Source organism: Thrips palmi, unplaced genomic scaffold, assembly GCF_012932325.1.
Source record: "Thrips palmi isolate BJ-2018 unplaced genomic scaffold, TpBJ-2018v1 HiC_scaffold_6, whole genome shotgun sequence".
NCBI classification, from domain to species: domain Eukaryota; kingdom Metazoa; phylum Arthropoda; class Insecta; order Thysanoptera; family Thripidae; genus Thrips; species Thrips palmi.
This window is the reverse complement of record NW_023144633.1, coordinates 3558382-3575484: the sequence shown is the minus strand read 5'-3', so window position 1 is coordinate 3575484 and position 17103 is coordinate 3558382. Positions and strand designations below refer to the sequence as shown.

The following is a 17103-nucleotide window of genomic DNA, read 5'->3' as shown; positions in this document are numbered from 1 at the left end:
GCTCAGCAGTGGCGCGACGACGCTCTCTGCGCTCGTTCGTCGTGGTGTGCATCGCGTTGCCGGCCATAAAGGCATTTTTGTGGCGCGTGGATGCGGGGCCGTTAGGCAGCGCGTCGTTTTGAGGCGGGGCGGGGCGGGGCGGGAGGAGCATACGCGACAGGGCCGTTAAAAAGCCCTGCAGGGCCTTCCCTGGCGATGCTCGGTGGCGGCGCGGCGGTGGCCAGGCAGCCGGCCGGTCATGCCGTAGAAAGCGACTGGCTCTGATTTCCCGATGAGGATGAGTCGGCCTGGCCTGCCACTGTCGCTGCGTCGCCGTGCCCGCCGCGGCCCACACACTGCACCGCGCCGCGCCGTGAGGCGTACGAAGACAGGGGCGCGGCCTTGGGGGAAGGCTTTGGGGTTCCGTTCGATCGGCGCCGTGCTGGTCCGCGACGTGCACCCCGCGGGGGCTGCTTGCCCGCCGACTTGCGATACCCGGCGGCTGTCCTCGGCGTCCCCATCCTCGTCAGATTTGAGGCGAAGCGGGCAAGGGGCCCCACCGCCGGCCGGGGCGGGGCGGACAGAGAGTTTGCTGGTTTCGTCTTAGACGCGCGATTCTGGGGTCTGCACGGTGGGCCAGAAGACCGGTGGAGGCGGCCAAAACTCGAGACGCGTTTTGAGCTCCAGAGTCGCTAAATGGGACTCGAACCGAACGTGTGACCCCACCAATGGATTGCTCTTCAAACGAGGAATCCATTGGTGGGGTCACACGATCGGTTCGAGTCCCATTTAGCGACTCTGGAGCTCAAAACGCGTCTCGAGTTTTGGCCGCCTCCACCGGTCTTCTGGCCCACTGTGGTCTGGTCGTCTGCTCCGCGGGGCGGTGGAGCCACGGCCGTTGTTCAAACACGGGCCGGGCTATCCCGCGGAGTCTCCGTCGCCGGAGATTCTCCCCCCACCCCACCCCCACCCCCTTTCCCCAGGCCTTTCATCTCCTCCCTCCCCTTTCCCCTTCCCCCTCACGCTAAGCGCTCTTTTTTAAACCGACGCGCCAGAAGCTTCTGCTAACTCTCCGGACCCGCGGCGCGAGCGATGTGACCGAGCGATCGGGTCCGCTCTCTCAGAACGAGCGAGCTCCCCGCGAGTGCGAGAGAGACGGAGCGACGCGGCCCGCCCCGCGAGTGCGAGAGAGACGGAGCGACGCGGCCCGCCCCGCGAGTGCGAGAGAGACGGAGCGACGCGGCCCGCCCCGCGAGTGCGAGAGAGACGGAGCGACGCGGCCCGCCCCGCGAGTGCGAGAGAGACGGAGCGACGCGGCCCGCCCCGCGAGTGCGAGAGAGACGGAGATCGCCCCCCCGCCCCGCACGGGCGGACCCGGCCCCCCCGCGAGTGCGAGAGAGACGGAGCGACGCGGCCCGCCCCGCGAGTGCGAGAGAGACGGAGCGACGCGGCCCGCCCCGCGAGTGCGAGAGAGACGGAGCGACGCGGCACCTGTAACCCCGGCCCGCGAGTGCGAGAGAGACGGAGCGACGCGGCCCGCCCCGCGAGTGCGAGAGAGACGGAGCGACGCGGCCCGCCCCGCGAGTGCGAGAGAGACGGAGCGACGCGGCCCGCCTCGCGCGCCTCGCGCCGCGTCAACCCGGACGCCCCGGCAATCTCCCCCCGCCGGTATTTGCCCTCCGCTTCCGCCCTCTCCGGCTCGCGCCGTCAATGAAAAAGTTGACAAGTTTTCCATTCAAACTTGCCGAGGGTCGTCACTCGAACGCGCAGTGCGTCGCGTTCAAAACGCTTTACTCCGCGTGTTTGTCTGACCCCGTTTGGTTCAACCCGCGGCCAAGCTGAGCGAGCTGAACTCGGCGCGACTATATTTGTCTTTTGCCGCCTGGTTCGCGGCGCGAGCGGTTCATTCTGAAATGAGCGCTAATGGATTTTCTATCGGCTCTAGTGCGGCTCTACGTGTCTGGCGTGTGTGTCTGTGTGGAGGGGGAGGGGGAGGCCGGATAGAAAGCTACCGTGACGGTAGCCGCTGGGGCCGGCGGGCCGCTGGCCTGGCGGTACCCCTTGGGCGTGTCTTCAATTTCAACGGCTCGCGGCATGCATAATTGAATTAGCAGTGGCGCGAGAGAGAAAGAGCGAGGGATGCGCGAGAAGAGCGAGAAGAGCAAGGTGGACGACGACAGCCAGTCGCGGAGGATGCAAGCAGGTTGCCGCCGAAGGTTGCCGAAGGTTGCCGAAGTGCGCCGAAGGTTGCCGAAGTGCGCCGAAGCGCGGCCCGAGACGTCAAGGAGTGTATTGGTTCCACAGGAATGGCAGGCTGCTGAGTCGCCCAGCACAACATGTTCCAGCTGAGCCAGGAGTCGAGCGTCATCTACCAGGAGGCCGTGCCCCTCCGCGCCGGCCATGTCGGCCACGTCGGCGTGCACCACGACCTGGAGGTGCCGCGGCGCCGCTTCTACCGCTACGTGCGAACCTCCACGTCCTCCGTGACCACGTCCTCGTCGTCGGCCACCTCGGCGTCGTCGGCGTCCTCGCGCCGCCAGATGGAGCCCCTGGCGCCGCACAACCGGCAGGACGACGAGACGCCCAGGAAGCTGATGGCGCTGCGGGGGCTGCGGCAGTACGCCAGCACCGACTACTACCTGCACGTCAGCACCAGGTACAGAGGGGCACCGCCTGGAAGAGGCCGAAACTAGACGCGTTTTGGGCTCCTGCGTCTCTAAATGGGACTCGAACCGAACCTATGACCCCACCAATGGATTGCTCTCCAAACGAGGAATCCATTGGTGGGGTCACACGTTCGGTTCGAGGCCTGTTTAGCGACTCTGGAGCTCAAACCGCGTCTATAGTTTTGGCCACCTGGTTTTGGCCCACTGTGGGACGGGGCACATCGAGTGATCGGCGCTTCAGCCTCTTTTAACCAGCTCGTTTTCAAACTGTTTTCGAAGTGTTTTGCAGTGTAGTGCACTGGCCTGCGGCTTGACGGCCGCGGGCTGCGCCGTGCCGGGCCGTGCCGCACCGACTGCGGGCTGGCCGGGGCCGGCTGCGGTGCGCGGTGCTCGATCCGCGCACTTCCCAGTGTCGGAATGTCGAAGCGCCAAGCAGAAAAACAATATTGTGAAAGTGCGGGAGCGGCGCGCCAATCATTTGCATGGCGGCCGTAATGAGAGCGATCGAGACTGAGGGGCGCGCGGCGCACAGTGGGCCAGAAGCCGGTGGAGGCGGCCAAAACTCTAGACGCGTTTTGAGCTCCAGAGTCGCTAAATGGGGCTCGAACCGAACGTGTGAACCCATCAATGGATTTCTCTCCGAACGAGGAATCCATTGGTGGGATCACACGTTCGGTTCGAGTCCCATTTAGCGACTCTGGAGCTCAAAACGCGTCTAGAGTTTTGGCCGCCTCCACCGGCTTCTGGCCCACTGTGCGGCGGCAGAGAGAGACAGACGAACTGCTCGGCGAATGAGCAACGAGAGAGGCATCGGAAGCTGAAGCGGCGCGACCCTCACCGCCTCGCTGCCCGGCTGCTGCTGCTTGCAAACCTTTTGCGCGAGTCGTCAATTTCGCGCTGTCGCGCCGCGTTTTGTTGTTCATTTTGAACCGGTTTTTTCGTTTCGCTGTCCACGGCAATGTTGAACGCGTTCGTGGGTCCGACCGGAGACAGCTCGAAAATAACAGCGGAAATTATTATCAGTCCGAGCAATTCTTTTTTTAAAATGCCAAAAAATAAAAATTAAGTTGAAGTTCAAAGCATTTTAAGATTTAAGAAAAATTCGAAAAATAGCCGAGGTTGTTTGACACTCAGAATCGACTGTTGTTTTCTCTTTACGGGCTACCGTGTTCACCTCGACGCCGCGTGCCGCCGCAAGGATTTGTCGTGTTGTCGCGGAGTCTAACGTGCGTTTGTTTTGTTGCAGGTTGGTACTGCCTACTTGTCCTCCGACCCGCCGTGCCGTGCCTGGCTTCCACTGTCGTGAGTACGTACACGCCACCGTGACACTGTGACTCGCGAGTTCGAAATTCGGAAAGTGTGCTGCTGGTTGAATGCCCAGAGTGTCGGCAGTGTACCTTCCATGTGCCCTCACGAAAATTTTCGTAAAAGTTTAGTCGACGGTCGACGAGTTACATGTAAGCGAGAGGAGGTAAGCGGTTAGGACAATTTCCCGGACCATTTTTTATGTGACCAATAAAATTTCGTGTCACGTTTTTGGACGCAAAATTGGCCGTGTGTACTCCAATCATCGCGCCTGGTTGGGCCTGGCTCGTCCTGGCTCGAGTCCTGGCTGCTATCTGGAGCAATGTCAGGCACGGCCGAGGCACGGCGCCGCGCGCGACTGCCACGATTGTGACACGATGTGTTTGGACAATGAGGCCGACCATTGTCTGGCACTACTCATCTTGCGTCGCGGTGCGTCGCTCCGTCTCTCTCGCACTCGCGGGGCGTCCCGCTAGGGCTCGTAGGGGTGCGAGAGAGACGGCAGCGCGCGACCCTGGGACGACGCGTGCGGCGGGGCCTGGTGGGCAATTTTATCGGGACGGGACGAAGACCGCGCGGCTGTCTCTGTCTCTCTCGCACCCTTGCGGCCCGCCCCGTGAGTGCGACAGAGAACGCACGAGCGCGACACGTCCGTTCGGGTTCCGGCAGCAGAGGCAGAAGCGTGTCTGGCGTGTCCGTGAGGCGAGCGCGGCGGGCACACTGGGATCGAGTTTACGACCGCGCGGAGTGAGTGACCATACCGCCGTGGGGGGTTATTTTTACAGTGCAGAGCACTGCGCGGACGGACGGCAACATCTCTAAAGCAGTTGGCGGATGGGCCGTCTGCTCCGCTAGGCCACGCCGGCAGGCCGATTCCGAGAGTCGCTCCGTCTCTCTCGCACCTGTACGGGACGCCCCGTGAGTGCGAGAGAGACAGCGCGACGACTCTCAGTCTGCAGGCCACGCTAGGCTACGCTAGGCCCTCTGCCCAGGGCTGGGTGCCCCCCCCCCTTTACCCTAATCAGAATGCATGAATTTACTCGCTATCTTGGCGGGGCCCGCTAGCCAACCAGCCAGCCGCCTTGTGGCGGAAGCGACATCCGCTTGCGGCATGTCAGCCACCCCCGCGTCATAGAGAGAGAGAGAGAGAGAGAGAGAGAGAGAGAGAGAGAGAGAGAGAGAGAGAGAGAGAGAGAGAGAGAGAGAGAGAGATTGTGCGCATGTATCCGGCGGTAGACCGCTCGCGTCGCTCGCACGCGCTGACCCAACTTGACCGTCGGACCGGCTGACGCGGACCTGGGCCACCGCGGGCTGCCCCCCCCCCCCCCCCCCCCCCCCCCGAGAGCGGCACGCCCTTGGAGGCGGCGGGGCGTTCTGCGGAGAGAGAGACTCCTGCGGATACGCGGGAAGACACTCTGACCCCTCTCCTCTCCGCGCTGCTGACCCGTCCGCGTCGCCCGGTTGGACCGGGTCGCGGCGCGGCTCGGCGATGACAGCCCTGTTCGGCGTTAAAACATTGACCGGCCCCGCCTGGCCTGGCCTGGCCCGGGTTCATCCATATTGATTGCACGAGGGAAAGGAACCCGAAGGGCCGAGGGACCCAAGGCCGGAAGGGCAGGTCCTGTCCAGAGGCGAGCCTCAAAGGGCTCCGAGGGCGTGCTCGCCGTCGCCGGGAAAGTACGGCCCAGCCGAGCGGAGGCCGTTTAGGAAGCATTTCCGTCGGTGATTAGCTGCTTCATCGCGCTTTATAACTACTTCACGGTGGCGACTGGTGTTGCTTTTCGTTAATTTACCGACGCCCCCCCCCTCCCTCCCTCCCCGTGCTTTCCCCGGCAATGCCCTTCCAGTGTAGTGCGCGGACCCACTGACGGGGAGGAATGTGTGGAACTGGAACGGTGCTGGACAAAGCGGCCTAGGCTGGAGCGTATTGCTAGGGCGCGGATCAAGTGTAGCTAGAGTGAGGCTGGAGTGTAGCTGGAGCGTGGATCAAGTGTAGCTAGAGTGAGGCTGGAGTGTAGCTGGAGCGTGGATCAAGTGTAGCTAGAGTGAGGCTGGAGCGTGGATCAAGTGTAGCTAGAGTGAGGCTGGAGTGTAGCTGGAGCGTGGATCAAGTGTAGCTAGAGTGAGGCTGGAGTGTAGCTGGAGCGTGGATCAAGTGTAGCTAGAGTGAGGCTGGAGTGTAGCTGGAGCGTGGATCAAGTGTAGCTAGAGTGAGGCTGGAGTGTAGCTGGAGCGTGGATCAAGTGTAGCAAGAGTGAGGCTGGAGTGTAGCTGGCTGGAGCGTGGATCAAGTGTAGCTAGAGTGAGGCTGGAGTGTAGCTGGCTGGAGCGTGGCTGTGTCTGGAGCAGTGCTGTACACAAAGCAGCCGCCTGGGGCGTGGCTGGGACGTGCGGCGTGCACCTGGCCTTTTAAACAGAGATAAAGCCCTTGCTCTTTATTTGGTTTGGATTGCGCGTGGCTGGCTGGGCTGGGCTGGGCCACTGCAATGAGGAAGGAGAGTCGCACAATGGCTCGGCTTGGCCGTCGTGGGAACACCGCTCCAGCACGGCCGGTACCGCGCCGCCCGGCGTCGCGTCGCCGCTTCCAGTTTTGATTTTGCCATTTTGCCGCTCCGCGGTGCCGCTGCCGCGTTGCGGGTTACAGCCCCGGTCCGGTACCGCCCGGTTTCCCTTTTACCGACGCCACTACTCTGTATGGCGCCGCCGCACTGCATTTGCAGTGCACGTGTTGCAGGCAGGGGACAGTTCGCACGTCCACACGGCTCGGCGGCCGCGGGCGCGGCAAAAAATAAAAATCTGTGTTTTAGTACACTTTTTCGCGCGGAAAACCAAGTGCCATGGTGCCGCTGGCTCGGCGTTGTAAGTGTCGCTCCGTTTCGGTGACTCTAATGGCCCAATCTAATAATAGTGGAGAGCTGGCTGCTGCGCTGCCGCGGCCGCCTGGCGGCACACAGTGGGCCAGAAGACCGGTGGAGGCGGCCAAAACTCCAGACGCGTTTTGAGCTCCAGAGTCGCTAAACAGGCCTCGAACCGAACGTGTGACCCTACCAATGGATTCCTCGTTCGGAGAGCAATCCATTGGTGGGGTCACACGTTCGGTTCGAGGCCCATTTAGCGACTCTGGAACTCAGAACGCGTCCAGAGTTTTGGCCGCCTCCACCGGTCTTCTGGCCCACTGTGCGGCAGCTAGACTCTAGCGGCAGCGAGTCCCGCTAAGGTCTCTGTTTAGCATGGGTGTCTAGTGTCTCCTTGACGAATCGCATAATTGCTCGTCTCTCTGTCTCTCTGCTCGCGGCCCTTCTGGCGCCGCTTAGCCACGGAGCGAATCCGCGCTCGTCGCTCTGTCTCTGTCTCTCGAGCCGTGGCGGCTGTGCGCCGGCATCTTGATGCCTCCATTGAAGCCTGCCTGCCCGCCGAGCCTGCCGCCGCCTCGCTGTCGCGGCTCGGCACGCGACGCTATCTGCGGCCTGCTTCCGAAACTCGCCCTCTCTCTCTCGCACCCGTGCGGCGCCAATGGGACGCCCCGCGAGTGCGAGAGAGACGGAGCTGTTTACCTTGCCTGGGTTGGCCGCTACCGCGCGAACCAGGGGCGTACGTTGCAGTGGCGTAGCAGCCGGACAGATTCCAAGGCGCGTCCACCGTGCCTTTTCGGACGGGGAAACGCAGCGAGCTGTGCCGGTGCTGGTCTTCTCCTTCTTCTTCTTCTTCTCCTCAGGGAAGTGCGGCGACATAATTAGAGAGAAAAATTTATAAATACATGGACGAAGGTTGCGAACTTGCGCGCGGGAAAGGTCGCATCGCTGCTATCGAGAGGTGGGGATCGGAACTTTTCGACCTCTGCTTGCTTGCTTTTGAGTGTGTGTGTGTGTGTGTGTGTGTGTGTGTGTGCGTGTGCATGGGAATGGATCTGCAGTAAGTTGCGAACGCATTGTGCGGGGCGGCACAGGGCAGGGCGGCGGGGCGCCCCCTCCCCCCTCATATATATATTTGCATGTTCCGTCTTTTTCCGTTCTCGTTTGCATTTCACACATCAGGGCGAGCGCTAGGCAGTGTGGCGGCGGCGATCGTGGGAAGGCGGGGCCGGTGGCGCTGCCTGTCTCTCTCGCACCCGCCGGCAGTCCCGCGGCCCGCGGGGAGTGCGAGAGAGAGAGAGAGAGAGAGAGAGAGAGAGAGAGAGAGAGAGAGAGAGAGAGAGAGAGAGCCGCGCTATGGACGGAAATTATTCTGAAGAAAGCAGGGAGGCGAGGCGCGGAGAGCGCTCTCAATTAACCCTATGGGCAGTCCTTGTTAAATTTCCATGCGTACCAACCTGACCCTCAGGGTCGTTTTCGTCGCTCGCTGCTCTCTCTCTCTCTCTCTCTCTCTCTCTCTCTCTCTCTCTCTCTCTCTCTCTCTCTCTCACCTCACCTGGTGGGTCGACCCTATGAGTGCGAGAGAGAAAGGGCGACGACTCTTCAGAATAAGTCTGCTGGGTGCGGCGGCGGTGTGGCAGTGTGGCGGCGCGCTCGTCTCGCTCCGTGGTGGTGGAGGCACCCTTATTTGCACCAACTTGCAGTGCACTAGCGCTGTGTTTGCCACGTTGCCGTCGGAAAGTCAATATAGCGGAGGATAATGTTACACCACACACACACACACACACACACACACACACAGAGGCAGGCTCGCCAACACGCGTTGGCCCCGATGAGGCCGTGCCGTGTAAGATGGGTGCGGTTATTATTGATTGTGTACGGTGGCTGGTGCACTGGCCAGTAGCCTACGGTGGCGTGGCGGTAGCGCGGCGGCAGCGCGACGTAACACGCTGGCGCGATTCGCTCCGTCTCTCTCGCACCCCCCGCGACGCGCCGCGACGCGCCCCGCGAGTGCGAGAGAGACGGCAGACGGGGTCGCGGCGACGACGTTGATGGCCAGGTCGGGGCTGGGCTGAACCGCTGGGCCGCTGGACGCGAGAAAGTGAGGCTTGTGACGGAAGAACGAAGAATGCGCGCCGCTGCGGCGCTTGCAGTGTGGCAGTGCATTTCCTCGGTTAGCAGTGCAGTGCGCTGCGGGTCCACTGGAGGGGCGTCCGTCGGGGGCGTGGCGGGGTCGCCGTCGACGCCCCGACGAGCCTCGTTTGTGCCGCCATGCCAAAAAAAAAAACAGGCCCTAAAAATTTAAAATTTTTCGGTTTTAAAAACTTTTTAAAAGGTAAATAATTTAGAAACAAGGTGTTATTTTTTGTGTCCTGCTGTGGCGTGTGGTCCTGGAACTCCCTCCCGGTGGGCCTGACGGCAAGGTGTCGGGCCGCCTGGCCGACTGCCGGACTGCCCGCCACGCCACTGTCTCGTCTCGCAACCGGGCTCGGCTTGATGTAGAGTAGTATTTCCCATGATGCCGTTTGGGCCCCGGCCGCCCCGCCCCCCCGCCCGCCCCGCCCGCCCCGCCCCGCCCCGCCCCGCCAGTGATCCAAGATATATAAAGTTGCATCACGGGCACTCGATTTGGGCCTGGACCGGACGCGTAGCGCCGCGCCGCGCCGCGTGGGTGTCTGTGTTATGGCCGCCATTAAGGCGCGTATTTTCCAAAAATATTTCCCGCCGTCGAGCCGAGGTGCCGGCCGGCCGGTCCGTCCGCGTTTGGCAAGGCTCGGAAGCACGGCCGCCTTTTGGCGCGTTTTTGCCACCAGCCTGGTCTCGTTCATTAAAAGTGCGCCAAGCTGCTTTTTGATTCGTAGCCGTGTTTTTATTTTAATCCCGTGATGGAGTTGGGAGTTCCCCCCCAAAAAAAGGAGGGCCGCGAACTTTTGGAAAGGTACCGGCCTGAGAAGTAAAACTTTTGGCCGGCGTGCCGCGGTGCTGCCGGGGTGAACGGAACCAAGCCGGCGATTTTTAATCCTCTGGTCCTGTCCTCTGGCCCGGCAACAACTTTGTGGCTCGTGTGCGTTTCGGGGCCGGGGGAAAGATAGGCAAGACGGATAGCCCTGAATGTGGGCAACGTACAGTGGGCCAGAAGACCGGTGGAGGCGGCCAAAACGCTGGACGCGTTTTGAGCTCCAGAGTCGCTAAATAGGACTCGAACCGAACGTGTGACCCCACCAATGGATTCCTCGTTCGGAGAGCTATCCATTGGTGGGGTCACACGTTCTGTTCGAGTCCCATTTAGCGACTGTGGAGCTCAAAACGCGTCTAGCGTTTCGGCCGCCTCCCCCGGCCTTCCAGCCCACTGTGCAACGGTCTGACGAGAGCCGCTCGCTGTCCAGCTTCGCGGTGGACTGACCTCCGGACGGCGAGGCGAGGGCGAGGGCAGCAATGGAGTCGAACCAACGACAATCACTCCGCCCGGTATTGCTCTATTAATCTTCGGCCGACACCCAAGCCGCGAGAGCCGGCAAAGCGCTTGACCCACTTGCTACGGCCGCGCCTCGCTCCGTCTCTCTCGCACCCCTGGCGACGCCCCGTGAGTGCGAGAGAGACGGAGCGTGTCGCCGAGCGCCAAGTTGTCTCGGCTCGACGATTCCAGCGTATTTAGCAGTGATCCGCTTTTGCCGCGGTACGGCGCCGGTGGATTCCGCACAGTGTGCCAGAAGGACCGGTGGAGGCGGCCAAAACTCTAGACGCGTTTTGAGCTCCAGAGTCGCTAAGCAGGACTCGAACCGAACGTGTGACCCCACCAATGGATTCCTCGTTCGGAGAGCAATCCATTGGTGGGGTCACACGTTCGGTTCGAGTCCTGTTCAGCGACGCTGGAGCTCAACACGCGTCGAGAGTTTTGGCCGCCGGTCTTCTGGCCCACTGTGCGCTGGTGGATTCCGTCTCTCTGGCACACCGCGAGTCTGCGGCGCCCTCGCGATGCCTTTCGCACTCCTCTTTGTCTGGCTGCTGGTTGATCACTGACCCTGCTCCTTGTCTGCTCGCTGGGTTTATTCAGATTTAAATTCGCGGGACGTGGTGCCAGGCCGTCCAGGCGGCGGCGCGTAAGACGATGAAGAAGGCCGCCGTCGACGCGGCCCGCTGTGTCCCCCTGGTGTCCCCATTGTGTGAGCCGAGTAACGTGTCATTTGCACCTGCTTGGGCCAGTTTTTGCCCCGCCAGGCCCGCCAGGCCCGCTAGGGGCAGGCCGGTTGGCCTAGGAGGTTATTAGGCATGTCTGGCTCTGGCCGCGTGCCGCACCGGTCTGTGCCCGCCACGCCACGCCGCGCCGCGCCCGGCTCGCGGATACCGTTGCTCTTCTGCAAACAATGAATGGGGGACACTATTATGGAGCCGGGCTATGCCGCCAAGCCGGGCCGGGCCCAAGCCTGATCTGGATCTCGGAGTCCAGATCTGGCGCCGCAGAGTGGGCCAGAAGCCGGTGGAGGCGGTCAAAACTCTAGACGCGTTTTGAGCTCCAGAGTAGCTAAACAGACCTCGAAACGAACGTGTGACCCCACCAATGGATTCCTCGTCCGGAGAGCTATCCATTGGTGGGGTCACACGTTCGGTTCGAGTCCTGCTTTGCGACTCTGGAGCTCAAAACGCGTCCAGAGTTTTGGCCGCCTCTACCGGCTTCTGGCCCACTGTGCGCCGCTGCTGAGAAACCAGAGGCCGGGCCGGCGTGCACGTGTGTTCGGTCTTCGCGGCCTGCAAGTGTGTGTCACGCGGACTGTAGCTTTTTAGCCCGACGGAAAAAGTGGCGACTGCTGGTCTGAAAAAGCAATCCCATCCTATCCCTGAGTCTGAGGCCTTGACTGCGAACGCGGATTGAATGGGTCTTTTCCTAATTCCGCGCGAGCCGAGTGGTTTTCCTTCGGCGGGGGCCCACGGAGCGCTACGCGCGGAGACTTCGCGATCCGGCGGGCCGGGCGGGCCCTCCTGCCGGTGGGCCGGTGTGGCAGTGAAGGTGTCGGTGCCGGGAACTGGTCGCGGGCCGCCACGCGGCAGCGACTGTCTCTCTCGCACCCGTACGGCGCGCCCCGTGAGTGCGAGAGAGACGGAGCGAGTCTGCAGGTGTCGTGTGTCATGGCGCGGCCGTCTCACAGTGGGCCAGAAGACCGGTGGAGGCGGCCAAAACTCCAGTCGCGTTTTGAGCTCCAGAGTCGCTCCAGGCCTCGAACCGAACGTGTGACCCCACCAATGGATTCCTCGTTCGGAGAGCAATCCATTGGTGGGGTCACACGTTCGGTTCGAGTCCCATTTAGCGACTCTGGAGCTCAGAACGCGTCCAGAGTTTTGGCCGGCTCCACCGGTCTTCTGGCCCACCGTGCGTCTGCTCGGAGATATGCGACGACGTGATGAGGTACTCCACGGAAAAGATTTTATTAGCATGAGGTGGTCCAGGCAGGCGCAGCGCGCAGCCGGGACCTAGCCTCGCGCGTGGGCCGACGGCCACCTGTTTGGGGACGCCCGGTCTCGCCCCGTCTCTCTCGCACCTGCAGGGGCCGCGCCGTGGGTGCGAGAGAGACGGAGTGACTCTGCGGAATCGGTCTGCAAACGAAAGGTGAAGGATTGTCGCGTTGTTGGGACGCGCCGGAGTTTTACGGCGTATTGTCCGGTCCAGCTGCTGTAGCGGGGCGTGGAGGATTTGCTCGAGATGATTGGCTGCCAATGTGAACACTGTGCGAAAAAACCACAGTGAATCCCGTTAATTTTTTTGCCGGGATTTACTGTAGTTCAGAACACAGGATTTACCGTGCCTGGCTACAGTATCTACTGTACCTGGTACAGGATATTCCGTACTCCACCCCTGTGGTACAGTAAATCCCGTACAAAGTACAGTAGATCCTGTTAAAAAAGTACAGTAAATCCTGTCCTCTGAACTACAGTGACAGCTGTACTAATCACTACAGGATTTACTGTGATATTTTCCCACAGTGAATCCGGGGTGTGCCACTAGGACGGCCGTACGTCAACAGCCTTGATTTCGAAGGATATTTGGATAGAAGCTATCGGAAATTTATCCCGTGCATGGGGGTCGTAGTTCTCGCCGTTTTCAAGGTGCAGGGCACAGCCGCCAAAAAGGCCGTTGCAAGGCGGGGTCGCACAGTGGGCCAGAAGACCGGTGGAGGCGGCCAAAACTCTAGACGCGTTTTTCCATTGGTGGGGTCACACGTTCGGTTCGAGTCCCATTTAGTGACTCTGGAGCTTAAAACGCGTTAAGAGTTTTGGCCGTCGGCCTGCCTGCGTTGCGCGAATCCAGTGTCTGCGCTCGGAGACTCGGAGCGGGGGAGCGAGGCCACACGTCGGTGAATGGCTGACAAATTGGGTTAGGGCACTTAGCGATGCGTGTCGCACAATACGAATAATGAATCGTTTGTCGCGATGCGAACGACTGGCCGCGCCGCCGCGCTGGCTCTGTCGGCAGCATCTGGCCGGCACACCACTGGGAAGGGGAAGGAATCTCATGGCCGCTGCAGTGGAGCGGTCCGGCCCAGCTGTTGCTCGTGATGAACATGCCGGTCATGATGTCGTGGGGGCGGTCGGGCCGGGCGGCGCGGGCCGCGGCGTTGGTCGGACCGGTGTCAAAGAGGCTGCTGCACCCCGACAAAGAAAGGCCATCATGGCCCTCATCGTCTTCGATCGGGACTCTATCGAGATGCCTCGCTCGAGATGCCCCGTTCGAGATATCGGCCTCCGCTACAATGGGCCTGGCCGTGGCACAGTGGGCCAGAAGACCGGTGGAGCTGGCCAAAACTCTGGACGCGTTTTGAGCTCCAGCGTCGCTAAGTGGGACTAGAACCGATGTGCGACTCCACCAATGGATTCCTCGTTTGAAGAGCAATCCATTGGTGGGGTCACACGTTCGGTTCGAGTCCCATTTAGCGACTCTGGAGCTCAAAACGCGTCTCGAGTTTTGGCCGCCTCCACCGGTCTTCTGGCCCACCGTGCGCGGCCGCGTCCCGGAGCATGACAAGTCGGCTTCGTCTTTGGCGCCTTCGGCTCGGCCACATTCACTTTCAATGGGAATGGCCGCGCGGTTCGAGTTCGAGGTCTCGATCCTTTGGATCCTTTGGCGGACACCCTCGCCCCTTCTCCCTCCCTCCCTCCCTCTCACCTTGCCGCAATGCAATTTGAAAACCACAATATTTATTTGTAATTTTTTTTTTAATTTCAATTTTTTTTTTGAGTGTGTGTTTTATTTTGGAGTTGGCTGTACCGACCGCTGGCGGAATGGGCGGGCATTCCGAATGGCTGACCGTGTTTGACGAGGACGACGGTCAGGTCGGGGAATATAGGCACCTTTGCGGTCGGTTGCGGATCCAACCGCAGGCGTCCGCCCCACCCCGCCCCGCCGGAAATTAATCGCGCGCCACACTTCCCGTATCATTTCCATCACTTCCTCCTCGAAGGCGCGAAGCGAAGGGACTTGGAGTCGGCGGGGTGCGGTTGCAGGGACGCCACTCGAAACGTGTCGAAAAGTGGCGAGACAAGTCTCACTATACGCAACTTGTTCGCGAAGCCAGCCAAGGTGTTGCCTGGCGGGCAGGTTGGCAACACATCGTGGGGGTTTTTGGTTTCGCGTGTGGCCGCACTGGCCGATGGCGCCCCAGGGGCTTGTCGCACAGTGGGCCAGAAGACCGGTGGAGGCGGCCAAAACTCTAGACGCGTTTTGAGCTCCAGCGTCGCTAAATGGGACTCGAACAGAACGTGTGACCCCACCAATGGATTGCTCTTCGAACGAGGAACCCATTGGTGGGGTCACACGTTAGGTTTGAGTCCCATTTAGCGACTCTGGAGCTCAAAACGCGTCCAGAGTTTCGGCCGCCTCCACCGGCTTCTGGCCCACTGTGTGGCGCCCCAGGGGGTTGTCGGCGGTTTGTCGTCGGCCTGCTGGGCGGACGGGCTGGAATGCTAAAAATGCTCGACGCCGCTTCCTGGAGTATATCGGGTATCGGGCGGTATCGGTAGGCCCGTGCCGCGGCTGCCCGCGTCTCTCTCGCACTCACGGGGCGTCCCGTAAGGTTGCGAGAGAGACGCAGCGATCCTTGAGGCGGCGCGGGCCGGGCGCGGGCCCTGCGGTAATCCTAGAGGCCGGCGCAAGGTCCGCCGCGCCTCAGCGCCTCGCCGTCGCCATCGGCACCACTCTGGTTTCATTATTGACACGCCGACGGGGCAGGCCGACAGTGGGGGAGAGAAAACCGACGGCAGAGCGTAAAAGAGTAAAAGAGCGATCCTTTGGATCGGGGACAGTGTGTCCGACGGCACTCAGTCTCGATAACGACTCGAAGTGAGGAACTGAACCGCTGAGTGAAATGTTTGAGCGCCTGAGTGCCCTCATTTGTACCCATGCTGGGGCGTCTGTCTGTCTGTCTGTCTGTCTGTCTGTCTGTGTGTCTGTCTGTATGTCTGCCTGTCTGTCTGTCTGTCTGTCTGTCTGTCTGTCTGTCTGTCTGTCTGTCTGTCTGTCTGTCTGTCTGTCTGTCTGTCTGTCTGTCTGTCTGTCTGATTGTCTGTCACGAGTCGCGGGGACATCCTTCGGCTCAGTGTGGGGCAGTAAGCCACCCGACGTGTGAACCCTTTCACTTGGCGGGCGCGTGCCGAGACGGACGCACCTAGGTCGCGATGGCGGGGCGGGGCGGGGCGGGGCGGGGCGGGGCGGGGCGGGGCGCTCGTTGGCTTTCCCTTTCGGCGATGCACCTCGTGGGAATCCCTCTTTCCGCCCGGAAACGTGAGCTTTATTGCTTTGCATCATCCTTACCTATATATCCACCACTTGACTTTCAAAAAAAATGTCTTCCTACCATTGAAAAATATTGTAAAGAAAAATTGCTCTTTTATTCTCATTCTCTCATTCAATTTTCACTGAGCGATCACGTTTTGAAAAAAACAACGAATCGTCTTGACTGGCAGTTTTACCGCCAGTGCTGTACTTCAGCACTTTTGGATCTCTGTCTCTTTCTCCCTCTCTCGCTCCAGGTGTGACAGTGTGCCGTCGCGCACGCACGCGTCACGCGCGTGACCCGCATGTCTGCGCACGCCGCCGCACCCCGCCGTCCCTGCCCCTGTTCCATGACTGTGCCATGGACGCGCGTCGGCGCTGCGAAAAAAAAGGATTGCTTCATTTTTCACCCGTTTTCCGACATCTTTTACGGGTCTCTTTTACGGGTATCCACGTTTCGCGCCCGCTGCGCGCGGGTGCACTGCCAAAGGAAAAGACTTTCCCCGCCAAATTTCAGCGATGAGAGTGTATACTACCCCGTGATTTTTCCAGTGTGTGGCCGATTTTTTCCTCTTTCTGACGAGGAACAGTGGGCCAAAAGACCGGCGGAGCCGGCCGAAACTCTAGACGCGTTTTGAGCTCCAGAGTCGCTAAATGGGACTCGAACCGAACGTGTGACCCCACCAATGGATTGCTTTCCAAACGAGCAATCCATTGGTGGGGCCACACGTTCAGTTTGATGCCTGTTTAGCGACTCTGGAGCTCAAAACGCGTCTAGAGTTTTGGCCGCCTCCACCGTTCTTCTGGCCCACTGTGCGAGGTCTTTCTGCTGACAGCACCGTGCACTCTGGACGCACTGCCGAGCCAATCCGGAGGGTCGTTGCTCTGTCTCTCTCGCACCCCTTGGGACCGCCCCATGAGTGCGACAGAGACAGAGCGACGGCGGCAGCGCGACAAAGTCGCAGCGGCCCGCTGCAGCAAGATGCCAAAAGCGGCGCGGCTGGCTAGCCGTGCTGGCCGTGCTGGGACAGCTCGGTGGCGGGGTCAGCGGTTTGAGTCAGCGGCAACAGCCACCGTCTCACAGTGAGCCAGAAGACCGGTGGAGGCGGCCAAAACTCAGTCTTCTGGCCCACTGGGCTGCATCTCGGAGCCCTCGGAAACACGGAGCGCCATGGCAACGCGTTGTCGGCGGCGGAGTTTCGACACTATTTACTTGTGCAAAATGCAATTGGTTGTTGGAGAGGCGGCCGCTACCGCATCGTGTGCTTGGCGCCTTCCCATTCGTTTCGCAAAGCCGCGAGGATGCATCTCTGCGCTGCCGGTGCGGTGCCGGTGTGTCGACACGTCGGCATAGACAGGCCCTGGAGAGCCTCGCGGGGAGACAGTCGACTACTCGCTGACGTCAGCGCTCTCTCATTGGCTTGATGAGCCCGGCGAGCGCTCTGATTGGTCGGTTCAGCCCGAAACGCCTGCGAGCGTCGAGGTAGGCCTGCCCGTGGAGCAGGGCTGCGTGGCGGCACTGCCTACCCGCCAGGCGTTC

General features: G+C 61.1%; 1 protein-coding gene across 1 annotated transcript in view; it reads left to right on the top strand.

Moving 5' to 3' along the window:
• The first annotated feature begins 2289 nt into the window (after nucleotides 1–2289).
• The window catches only part of LOC117651986 (IQ motif and SEC7 domain-containing protein 2), a 54696-nt gene continuing 39882 nt past the window's right edge, over nucleotides 2290–17103 (top strand). The window contains exon 1 of the mRNA XM_034396612.1: nucleotides 2290–2635. Coding sequence (XP_034252503.1) covers nucleotides 2316–2635 — 320 coding nt within the window. The 5' untranslated portion in view covers nucleotides 2290–2315. The remainder of the gene's footprint in view (nucleotides 2636–17103) is intronic.